This window comes from Erithacus rubecula, assembly GCF_903797595.1.
Source record: "Erithacus rubecula genome assembly, chromosome: 10".
Classification (NCBI taxonomy): Eukaryota; Metazoa; Chordata; class Aves; order Passeriformes; family Muscicapidae; genus Erithacus; species Erithacus rubecula.
The window spans coordinates 2,512,090-2,524,461 of NC_136662.1; the positions used below are offsets into that span (position 1 = coordinate 2,512,090).

The 12,372-nt window shown below is 43.8% G+C and overlaps 1 protein-coding gene across 11 annotated transcripts in view; it reads right to left on the minus strand.

Annotated features, from left to right (window-relative positions):
* Positions 1-12,372, minus strand: part of NFIA (nuclear factor I A) — a gene marked incomplete at its 3' end in the record, with an annotated part of 247,376 nt that overhangs the window by 21,821 nt on the left and 213,183 nt on the right. For 8 of the 11 annotated variants that reach the window (XM_079313986.1, XM_079313984.1, XM_079313983.1 and 5 more), the window contains one exon: positions 7,706-7,797. The exons of 2 other annotated variants lie outside the window; for them this stretch is intronic. In XM_079313986.1, the coding sequence (XP_079170112.1) occupies positions 7,706-7,797 (92 nt within the window). Of the gene's footprint in view, positions 1-7,573; positions 7,798-12,372 lie in introns of those variants that run through there. One more of the 11 variants, XM_079313980.1, reaches the window with a different exon arrangement.

Genomic DNA, 12,372 nt, shown 5'->3' on the forward strand with positions numbered 1-12,372 from the left:
CTGTGGCTCAGGGAGGATCAGCTCACCCCTTTCCTCACATTGGCAGCCATGAATTTAAACACCTGATGACTTTTCCCCCCACTGCACCAAAGCCAACTGCACCCACCACAACACAGCAAGAACTGCTGCCTGTCTGCTGAAAAACAAATCTGGGAGTCCCCTCCCTCATCCCCTGACCTGTGAACACAGGCAATGTCACATTTTGTCAGCTTAAATGGCCACTGGGGTCTGGTATTATGTCTCTGACAGTGGTTGCAGTCCTCTTGGGAGGAAGCTGCAAGAATCCCTACAAAGGAGATGGACCAAAATGATTTGGCCTGAGGGGAAGCTTCTTCCCAGCCCCATGCAGTAAGTGGTAGGCCTTGTAAATCCATGTTAGCAGGGAATATGAGATTGAAAAAATAAAAATAAAAGAAAGTTTCCTGCTGAATGGAAAAAAGAAAACTGTTTTTTGGCAGAAGTTCTTCAAGAAGGAGAACATAGGCCATTGTTATTATGAAGACTTTTCAATGAAAACACAGAAAATCATTGCCTTTTAGAGTAATTGTTTAGCTAAAGAAAGGTTACACAGCTTGTAGAGAATTTAGTAAGAAATTAAATCTCTCCAGCTCATTCATCATATTTCTGCATTTGCCAACTCTTCCCACCAGGCCCACACTTACTTCTTCCCTTTCTTCTCCCCCACTGTGGAGTAAGTAATGGCCATAAAACCCACAGAAAGGCAGCCTTAGGCACAGGCTTCCTGGTTATTGTGAGGAGAGGGAAAACTCACTAAGTTTAATTGCTTAGTTTGGGAAATTCTTCTGTGTCCATTGTAAATAATTCTATGCTAAATCTACTGAAAATAGGATGCTGAGTGCTGGTTTCCAAAAAAGAGTCTGAACTGTTCACCAGAGCCTACGAAGAGGAGGAGGAGGAGGAGGAAGAAAAAGCCCAGGAACAAGGATCTCCCATGCTGAGGACTAACCCAGGCATTTTGGGACTCATTTGGCTCCAGCCCACTTTGATGATGCAGCCACATGATGACATTGAGAAGTTTTCTGGGAATCCTTACCTTTAGAGAGCAATATGTGCTTTTTTTTTGGGGTGTGCTCTTCTCATCTCTTTTTAGGAACTGACCTGAGAGGGGAATTCCATAGTCCTGCTCTGTGCAAATTAAAATTAAATGGCCTCTGTGCTCTGAGTTGAATAAGAGAGGATTTTCCCTCATTTCTGGTCACCTTTGTGATCTTTGCTTGATGACTCTGGAGCTGCATTTCCTATCCACATTCTCTCTAGGCTCACACTGCATTTTCAGAGCCATCCCTCAAGTTCACAATGGTATTGCTACATCCTGGGTGGAAGAGGAAACACAGCACCAAAATTCAGGTCATGTGTCAGCAGCCTGATGCCATTGGTGCAACAGCAAAGCACTTTTTGGACAGAGATCAAGAGTTTGAGTGATGATAAGGGGGCTCAGAGCCTCCAAGTGTTGGAGGAGAACAGCCTTCTTTGCCAATATGGGAAAATCTGCTCCCAGATTCGGGAGCAGAGTGATCCCTCTAAGTTCAGCAGCTCTAGAAAGCAGCAGTCCCACACCCCCAAAATGTGTTTTTTATATCTGATCTATGTAAAATTCTCTTCTTTACATACTAGATATGTTATTCCTTCATGGAAATTGTGTTCTGAACCTGCCACTACATTTGCTGGACAGGCCAAGAGAAAGAAAAGGAACATTCAAATCTGCTTAAAACTGCTTTGGAGCTGAAATTGGACACATATCCTGGCTTAGGGAGGTTACTGCATGGAATATGGAATTCTAAGAGGGCTGAGTCTAACAAATGCTTCCAAGTTAGTGTTTTTTATCTCCATTCACATTCAGCCACAAGCAGTCCATCCAGCCTCGAGGATGAGTATTTTCATCCTGAGAAGGGACAGTCCTCTGAGCTACAAGTAGCTCAGACCTGGCTTACAAACAGCTCTGCTCAGAACCCCCAAAATAAAATGCCTGGTGTCATTCCTGCAGCCTCTCTGTGCCATGTCCCCCACACACCCCTCGAGCTGTACTGTAGGTGGTGGCTCAGCTGTCAACCAAACCCTCCCTGCCCTACCCCTGCCTCCCCAGGGCCAGCAGGTCCTGCCTGTGTGCCCAGTGCCATTGCTGGGCTCTGGGAAATGAGAGGAAGGCAGCAGGGTGTGCAGGCAGCCCATGGTGCTCATTAATAAAGCACATGGCCATGAGCTGCATGGGGCTCAGCATCCCCTTGGGAGGGGGCAAAGGGCAGGGCACGGTGGCACTGAGCAGCAGGGATGGAAAATCCCTGTGAAGCCAGGCACACATTTGATTTGTGCAAAGGAAAAATGTGTGCACTGGTTTCTTTCTTCCATAGGGTGGCAATGGAACCTGGGCACAGAGCAGTTTGAGCTGCAGGAGCAGAGCACTGCAGGAGCTGCATCAGCTCCCCAGTCAAGGTGCTGACTTGGCTCTCCTGGACACTTTGTTTTGGGACCTGCCACTGATGGGGCTGCTCCCCTGCCTCCCTCCAGGAGAGGGGCATCACCTGCACCACACTCCTGTTTGGATTCCAGTGTTTGTGGAAGAACCCTCTGCTCTGGAATTTGCCTTCCCCTTGCTCTGACAGAGCTCTCATCTGCTATCCTACAGGACACAGCATCCAGCTCTTTTTTTTTTTTTTTTTTTTTTTTTGTCATGCCCTTTGTTTTAAAGTGCTGCCAGTGAAAAATTGCTGGTTGCAGTTTGCTCTCTAAAGAAAAAGGCTTGTGGGGAAGCAAAACAGGCTTTGCCTTGTCTCAGGGAGAGAAAGTAATTGTACAATTAGATTTGTGTATGCACCTGAGGCATACAGTGTTTTTTTTTGAGATAAATAAAAGCCCCAAAGGAGAAAGCTCCAAAGATACCACTGTCTGATTTGGGAAAGGCAGGGAGCAGGAGCAGATCTAAAGGAGTTAGCAATTTCCTTGTACTATAAACACACTTTGCTAAACTTGAGCAATTTCCCCCCTAAGTTACTATTGCTCTTTTAAAGATGTATTTCACAGGGTGCATTTTTGTACCTGGTCTTTATAAGGCTGTTCTGCTGAGCTGGTTTTCATACCTGCTATTTTGCTGCCTGGATAAAACTTGTTTGACTTTTGGGTTTTTTCTTAAACTTTATTCCAGTGTTCTAGGCAGGTTACAGGCCTTTTGTTTCAGTTGTTTTGTGTTATAAAGGATGAGCTCTATCTTGAGATCTCTTGTAGCTGGGTGGCTCTAGGGCCCCACCAGGTAAAGTGTGAAAACACAAGACCTTTGCCTGTTATTCAGAAGAGCTTCTACTTCAGTCATTCTAGAAATAAGTTTTATCTTTTCCCACAGAAAGCCAAGAGAATAAATATTTGGGTTTGTGCTTAACTAAATTTTAAAAACTACCTGAGATGGATCTGATATACTGCATGCTTACATTAGAAGGGGATTTTTCCTGAAACTGGTCAGGGCTAGAGGATTCACTTTCTTATAGGGTAAAGTGGGTGATTTTCTGCCTGTGTTCCTGCAGTGGGAGGCAGTTTCTGTTCCCTGCATCCTCATAACCTCCCTGTGCAGGGCACATGGGCCAGTGGCAGGTAGGAGCGATTAGATGGAGCAGGCATGTGTTTCTCAGGAGCTGTTTTTAGCATCCCAAGTACAATTTCCAGGAAGATGTAGGCTAAGTAGGTGGCAAACAGGACTCAGCATAGTAAACAATGTTTGGTGTGAAGTGGTGCTGCAGCAGATGAGTAGAGCAGGCTGATCCCTAAAGGAATTTTGTACCCTAGAGCAAAGCCAAGGCATTAGAGAGCAGCAAACAGCATTTGGAGTGATGAGTGGCAAACCCTGATCACAGGCTGCTGGTTTAGCATTCCCAGCTGCATGCACTCCTAGCCCATAGCCTCTGTTTCACTGTTAATTTTAGGAAAAAAACCACCTCAAAATTCAGACTCCTTTATTCACCGTGGTGCTACCGAGAGGCTCGTCCCTAATTAATGTGATGGGACTTTCCCATCCCTTCCCACTCTGGGTATTACAAGTCCTTGGCAATATGAGAGACGTATCTATTACTTAGTCATGAGCTATCCAGACCAACTTGCTTTTGAAACCAGAGCCCCTGTACCCCAGGCATCCTGGATTTCTGATTTGCATATGGAAAAGGCAGTTACAAAGCTGATGCCCCCATATTGCTTGCGAGTCAAGTAGCAAAAGTAAATGATTTATCAAGCAAAGGTTACAACACCTGTGCCTTTTTGTCAACATATACAGGGGATGCCAAGTCAAGTGTTGCTTCTAATAGCTCAAACAGAAATTTAGATTCAAACAACCCCCAAGACAGGACAATTGTGCAGTGAGTGGAGTGGCAGAGTGATGGATGGTGGAAAACCAAATCAAATAAAAGTTTGGAAGCTGCTAAAACCAGGCAAAGCCAACAGCCCTTCGGGGACTTTTGTTACCAAATCAGAACTACTGACTTAAAGCAGTTTATTTCCCCATCTCTTCTGTGATGGAGTGGTTGTCCTGTTGCAACCTTTGTTGACACAGGAAGATGGCTTTTTTAATTAATATTATATAAACTCCATAAAATTCCTTTAAGGAGTTTTATTTGACACAACATGACATAACTCAGAACATAGTGATAATGGAAATATCTACTGGTAATTTTTCTAATACCAATAAAGAAAGGCATGTACTGGGTTGGTTGGAAACAGCCCAGGACAGAATGATCCTTTCTCCAGCCCAGCCATGCTGTTGTACATTTGCCTGGGATTTTATTCCAATGTTCTGGGAATGTCCATGTATGGGAACTGTGGTTCCTGCCCCCTGGAGCTGCCACATCCCTGTGCACAAACTCACTTCTGCAGCCCTTGAAGACTAATGATGGTGATGATGATGATGAGGTGTAAATAGTGCTTATAGTCCAATGTTCCACCAAGAGAACATCAGAGCCACCAAAAATTTGACCAAAATATTTTCATATGGATTGTAGCTGGACCATAATTTTTAAAAAGCAGATGTTCAGATACAGCCTTCATTTTTATTTTATTGTTCCAGCAGTGAAGAGTCTCTTAACCCTTACATTTAAGCTTGACTTCCAGAAGCTCAGAGTGTTCCCTGCTTCCCCTTGTCTCAGGGAGCTGTGTCCCTGGCAGTTAGTGGTCCTTAGGACCTGTATCTTTGCCTGACTCTGGATGTACTCTAAAGATCCTGATGGAAAGGAGCCACACCAGCTGCTTTTAATAACACAGTCTTGTGTTTTTACATTTTGATTTTAAAAATATCCTAAGTGGTTGTTCTATACACTAATGCTCAGCAAAAAAGAGCACAAAAGCCTGTCTTTGTTTAGAGGAATGCTATGTAAATCCCAAATCATTTCAGTTAGCACTTTTACCTCACTTCTCTGACTCAAAGCACAGTCAACTTCAGAGTTCTTTCATGAATAAGTAGTGAGTTTGCTGATAAATTATATATTTAGTATCAAGTGGGTTGTGGTGGTGTAATGATGTATAGAAGCAGGGAGATGCAGCTGGAGTCAGAGACTGGAAGTCAGTCTCCTTGCCCACTGCAGCATGTTAGACTTTAATTGAAAGCTGTGCTTGAGTATTGTTTTTCACTGTACAGCATTGTTATTCACTACACTGCATTACAGAGGAGCACTTAAAGTAACGCTAGAGCACTTTAAAATGATTTAAGTCATAAATAAGGAGGATAAAAGTTTACAGTCAACAAACTTAGCTGGGAAACTTAGGCTGCAGGATGCAAGTAAGTTTTAAATATCTTTGGAGACTTAATACTGTTGTGTCTTACTACATAATCAATTTACCAACTAGGAGTTTTTCAAGTCTTCTGGAAAAGGTAAGTAGCATTCTCCAAAGGGTTTCAGGTTTCCTGAGCTATGAGGGAAAGGACCAAATGCTTAAGGACTTTAGCAGCACACCTTAACATCCCTGTTTCCTGATTTCAGTGTATTTCTGTGCATTCCAGTTGTTTTCAAAACAACTGGAGAAATATGACTGAAATGGGAAGGTGCATGAAAACTTGTCACACCCATGAGCCCAATAAAGCACAAGGCTGGAAAAGTGGGATGCAGGCTGAGTTTTGTTAAGGCACAAAAAACCCCTCCCCAGAATCTGATGGGTTAAACCCCTCTCTGCATTGCTGCTGTACTTTCTGTGACCCTATTTAATGCAGAGAAGGGTTGAGATTCGATATAGTTTAACCTGTGCTGTGCACAGAGCTATAAACTAAAGCCCCTAACAAATTGTACACAAAGAGCAGACAGCAAAAAAACCACGTTGTGCTCACAGGCAGCTGCCTGCAGCCCTGTAAATTAAAAATCTTTGGGAATGAGTGACCTGTGTTCCAGTGACAGTGGAGGTGCTGAAGCCATCACAACGAGGAGTCTGTCTTCATGCACCTACTGTGGCATGTGACAGCCATTAATCTGCACACTAATTATTCAGAAGCCTATAAACCATTTGAAAGAACTTACAAGAGCCAAGGGTAGTAATGCCCAGTTTGTCAGTTATTTGAATTATTGCTTTTTAGTCGCTGCAACCAGCTCAAAACAAAATCAGTAATATTTTGTGTAGTTGACCTTTAAAAGAATTGCAACATAGTCAAGCAATCACTTCAAACTATAAACTACAGTTGTCCTAAAGAACTAACTCTGCTCACTTTTTTATACCTTCTCCCCCATGATAACGTGATATTAAGCCCAGACTTAATTTTTTTCAACATCTGGCTCAAATTAGCTGCTAACAAAACTGCCAACAACTATTTTCTTAATCGACCCTGGGAATTTGATACAGCTTGGAAAAAGCACATTTAAATCTCGTCCTTCTCCTAAAGAAACACAAATGTTTACTTGAGCTTCTGATTTGACCATAGCAGGACCATGAATTCAGCTAACCCAGCTTTATAGGCCTGCCTCAACTGGACTTTTTTCTCTTTGTGTAAGGAAAACAGATGTGCTTGCAATTACAAAAATCTCCTGCTCGCTCAAAGCCCACCACGCAAATGGCCAACCAGGAATTTGGGTATTTTTTTTTTTTTTTAACATGGAAGTCACTGGAGCAATCTCCCATTGTGCCTGCTGGGCACTGTTACCTGATGGGTGTCTCTGATCTCTTTTTGCACATCACAGACTGGTTTGGGTTGGGAGGAACCTTAAGGATCATCTCATTTCATGGGACACCTTCCCCTACCCCAGGTGCCCCAAGCCTTGTCCAACCTGGCCCTTGGACACTCCCAGGGATGGAGCAGCCACAGTTTCTCTGGGCAACCTGTGCCAGGGCCCCTCCACCCTCGCAGGGAAGGATTTCTCCTACTCTAATCTAAACACAATTCAATGCAGTGCCTGGGGATCAAGTTGGAAACCATAGCCCAAGAGCAAACAACTGCGCGCTGGGAGCCAACACCTCAGAAAGCAAAGAGAGATCCTTCCAGTTACAAAAGCAGCGTTATTATCACACAAGCCCAAGAAAAGAAAAAAAAAAAGAAATAAAATAAAAAAAAAGAAATAAAACCACAACAGACAAACAAACTGCAAGTGACATTTCAGTGTAGTTACTGAGACCATGTGGGTGAAGTGACAGCAGGGCAGCTGCTCCGCGGGGACACGTTAGAGGACACTGGAGGAGGAGGAGGAGGAGGAGGAGGAGAGGCTGCAGGCAAACAGAGAAGTCGAAAGCGGCCCACCTGAGTCTGTTGAGGGATATTTACAAAGCTTGGATCCCGTGGTCCAACACTGACGAATCGGTTTGCGGGGGAGGTGCTGGGTGTCGAGTAGGCTGTGAAGGGAAGGGACACATGCGTTGAGGAAGCGGCACTAGATTGCACACGAACAACACCAAAACACACTGTCTCAGAGCCACCTAAGCAGATGTTTGACACAGAAATGTGCGAACGTTTTAGAGAGCGAGAGTTTGGTTCCAGACGCTGGGAAGGCTTGGGTTTTGTGCTGGGGGTATTGACACGTAGGGGACTGGGCTGAAGGGAGAGGCTCACACAGGCTGTGCAGCTCTCCAGCGTGAAGGAGAACCACTGCAGGCCTTGCCATGATGGGCTGGCACAGGAGATTTCTGCTGCTTTCACCCAGATGTCTGGTATCTTTATTTTTAACAGTTTTGTATAGGGATGGAATTACCTAAGTGTTCGTTAACAGGATCAGACCCTTTATTTCATGCTAGTCCAGCATTCTCTCTCAAAAGTTTTGGTTTTCATACTGCTGTGGTCTGCACTCTCTAAAATGTTCACTTGATGTGTTTGACAAACTAGGAAGATCCTTTCGGTAAAAAATTAATGGGTTGCAGTTTCACTGGGGTGGTAAGTGCAATCAGTCTGAAGGCTGAAGCTGCCTTTAAAAACTGGAGTGGCTCCCATAAATGTAAAGCTATTAAATGCAATGCAAGCCAAGAACCCAGATTACTTCCAAACTTGAAGTACTTTAATGATTTTATTGTTGCATTATATTCTCCACTGCAACTGTCCACAATGCCACGTACTTCCACATCCAAAAGCTTTCAATGCATTTTTAGTCTTCCTCTCATTTGAAAACTCTCAAGCAATCTTCTCTCTTCCTCAGTTTTTTGCATGTTTTGATCTAAATTCAAATAACATAAATAGATGCCTTAATACAAAGAGGGCTCCTATCTATTTTGAATATATTTATGGGAATGCATTCTGCTGAATAAAATCCCCAGACAACCTAACTATCCAATGAAGAGACCAAAAAAACAATAGTAAAAGGAAAGTTACTTGCCAAATTCCAGTCAGGCTAAATATAATGTTGAGGCCTCAATGTTATAGAAAAGTAAAGTGAGCTAAGAGTCAGAGAAGACACTGAGCTGGCTGAGTGGAGGAAACTCTTTTACCCTTCTGAAGGCAAATGTTTGGTGAAGAGGGATTTCACTGGAGGAGCCTTTGGTTTAAGGCTGTGCCAAATCAGACCAATGCTCCACCTTGACACTGCCACCTCTCTTAGAACCCCTAAGCAGATGCAACCAAAACAGGTCACATATTTATTTTCTCCCACTCTTTCCCACCTCTGATTATTTTCAGCTCAGGGACTCTCTGTATTTAAGGCCCTGGAGGGATTTCTCACCCAGTGCCCTGTCTGAACTTGGACTTTGTGGATGTTCTGCATCCCACAAAGCCCTTGGGTGATGAGTTCCCAAGTCTAGAAGCAAGCAGAATCACATCCTTCAAGTCTCACAAACATCTTGTGATGCCTTTTACTTCTTACAGTTTCATCAGACAACCTCCCTTTCTCAAGATTCCCTGAAATCACCCCTGGAACTGCATATCTTCATTTCCTACTGATATGACAGGAGATAAGACACTCCTGGATTCTAAGAAGGAATTTTTCCCATTAGTTTCTGGTGAGGTGAGCTTTTCTCTCCAAGAAGCTAACACTTGCAAAAATCATGCAAAAAACACTTCTCCTTCACAAAGTCTTAAAGGAATTTTTAAGTGCACTAATTCATCTTCCTGAGATGGTTTTGCAAATTGTGGTGCAGCTTGAATATTATGAACAGGTAATCTGGATGTTACTCCTGCCTGCAAATCAAGGAAGAAATTAACTGAGTAGATCTGGTGAGATGTTCCCCTCACCTTTTTACCATGTTAATTTGGTTAATAATTCAAAGAAGCCACACATTTGCAAAGGGCATTTCCCTGTTGCTAGTGCCTTCTATTAAGATTCTTCTGTGCTGTTCTTCGTGGATATATATATTTTTTTTAACAAACTAATGAACTAATGTTGTGCAAGACTAAGAATTCCTTCTGCAGTGGGGAAAATTAACTTAGAGCTCAAAAAATCAAACATCTGTTGTTTGGTTGTCCTGGTCTACTTTTAAGGAAGCAGATTGAGTGGAGAGGCCATTGAATCCCTTGGAGCAGGTAAGTTCCACCCAGAAGGGAAGGAACTCAAGATCTTGTTTACAGTTCCCCGCTGGCAGATACTTTTGCTGTGATATTTGGTAGAAAATCAAAGGGGAACCAGCAGAATGCTGACTTAAATAACTTCTCTGTTCAAACAAAAAAATTCAAAAGCATTTGGAAAGTGTGTAATATGCACAAAAGTCCCCTCCAAGCTGGCTGGGTGAGTTGCTATGTACACCTTCCTTCCTCTCCAAACGATGTTTAACTTCTTTCTGAAAATACTCAGATGTCAGCTTGGTATTTCCTTCAGGTCATATAATTGCACTGCTGAAGCCAAAGGGGGAAGAGCACCAAAATGACAAATATGCAGAGGATTTACACTGGACTCTCCCAAGGTGCTGTTCCCTCTTTGCTGTAAGATGTCCTGGGATGTTTGTGGATTTTAAAGGGCCATTCTGGTTGGAATATTAAACTGATGTGGAATACACATTCCCCTGTTAGAGGGAAATGTTTCAGGAAAGGGAGAAGTACTGAGTTTTGTTTAGACCATGATTCCAGCTGTATCTTAGTGTCTTCAGATAAATACCTTTGGCTGGCATGGAGGTGGGATTCCTGGAAATCTGATCCCCAGGCTTTGCCCCAGAATTAGGATGGGGCAAACTATCTCACTGGATAAAGCTGGGTCACATTATATTATAAGCTAAGCCTATGCTGGGCCTTCAAACTCCAGTTTGGGAAAAGCCAAAGCATGGAAAGGAACAAGGAACAGCAGCCAGGTCTCTTAGGCAGATCTTCTCCAGATTTTATCAGCTTAGCTCCATGGGAATGGCACAGACCTACACTGGTTCACACCAGCTGATTGCTGTCCTGTTGGGCATGAATAGAAACAGCTTCCTGCCCAGCCTGCTCTTTCTGCTACTGGAATTCACCAAGGATTGCCTGCAACATCATAGCCCACAGCCAAGGAAATGAATGTGATGCCACAAATTTGCTATGATGCTTCACTTCAGGAACAAGCAAAACAGGAGCTGGCAGAGAAAGAACATTTGCTCACACAGACAGCTTTGATATTTAGCCAAAATGGCAAGAAATTGTATGAAAGACAAGACAAACAAACAGTTTTGGGGATGTTGTGTGTTTTAAAGTTGCCTGTAGTAGGGAAATGTTACTTTTAAATATACTTTGCTGAAATAATTGCTGTTAAGAGCAAGAATGTGCAATTTATCATTGTTCTGGATTAAACCAATTGATAAAGATGATTTGGGTGAGTGATCACCTAATGTACCACTAGGCCTCCCTTTTACAGACCAAGATGACAGGTACATGTGTTTGATGTGAAGAGTTGTCCTGTTTCTCAAGCTGCAGCAAGAGAATTAGCTGCAGGAATGTGGTGCAGCAGAACAATTCTCACTGCAGTGCATTCTGCAGCTGAGTATCTGAGAGGGAACTGAAAATTTTAGCAAATTGAATAATAGAGTCAACCCTCTTTTTTGGGGATGGGGAAAGGAGCAAACAGAAAGCTCAGACTTGCCCAGAAGGAGCTCAGTCAATGCACAGCAGAGGAAGGGAGAGAAAGCCAATCTGACTGCAGGATCATGGAGATGTTCAGGTTGGAAAAGACCTTTAAGATCATTGAGTCCAACCCCTACCCCAGCACTGCCAAGGCCACCACTAACCCATGTCCCCAGGTGCCACATCCACAGGCTTTTAAATCTCTGCAGGGATGGGCACTCCACCACTGCCCCTGCTCCTGTGCTTGATCACTATTTCTGTGAAGAAATTTTCCCCAATATCCAATTTAAACCTTCCCTGGGGTGACCTGAGGCTGTTCCCTCTTCTCCTATCCCTGTTCCCTGGGAGCAGATCCGAAATCCCCCCAGTGTCCCCTCCTGGCAGGGAGTTGTGCAGAGCCAGAAATTCCCTCTGAGCCTCCTTTTCTCCAGGCTGAGCCCCTTCCCAGCCCCTCAGGGATTCTCCAGCCCCTTCCCAGCTCTCTCAGCTGCTCCTGGTGCTCCAGACCCTTCCCCAGATCCATTCCTTTCCCTGGACATTCCAGCATTTCAGTGTTTTCCTACTGGATTCAGGGTGGGCACAGGGGACAGTCACAGCCCTGGTCCTGTGGCCACACCAGAGCTGATGCAGACCAGGTGCCTCAACTCCTTCTCCAGCTTTCCAGCCACTCTGTCCCAAGCCTGGAGAGTTGCACAGGATGCTGTGACCCAAGGACAGGACCACAGCCACAAGATTATTCTCTTCATCCTGACACAAATGCCATTTAACAAGAAAACTCCTTTGTTCAAAGGGACATTAACCAGTAATGAGTCTATTTAAGAGTTGTGAATCTCAGAAAATAACACTTTGTTATAAAAAGCTGTTTAGAAATCAGGGTGTACAGGATGGCAGTATCTTAGGCTCTGCTTTGGAATGATTTAATTATTGTAGTGATAAAGCCTAACTGGAATGTAGTGGAGATGGTGTTTGCT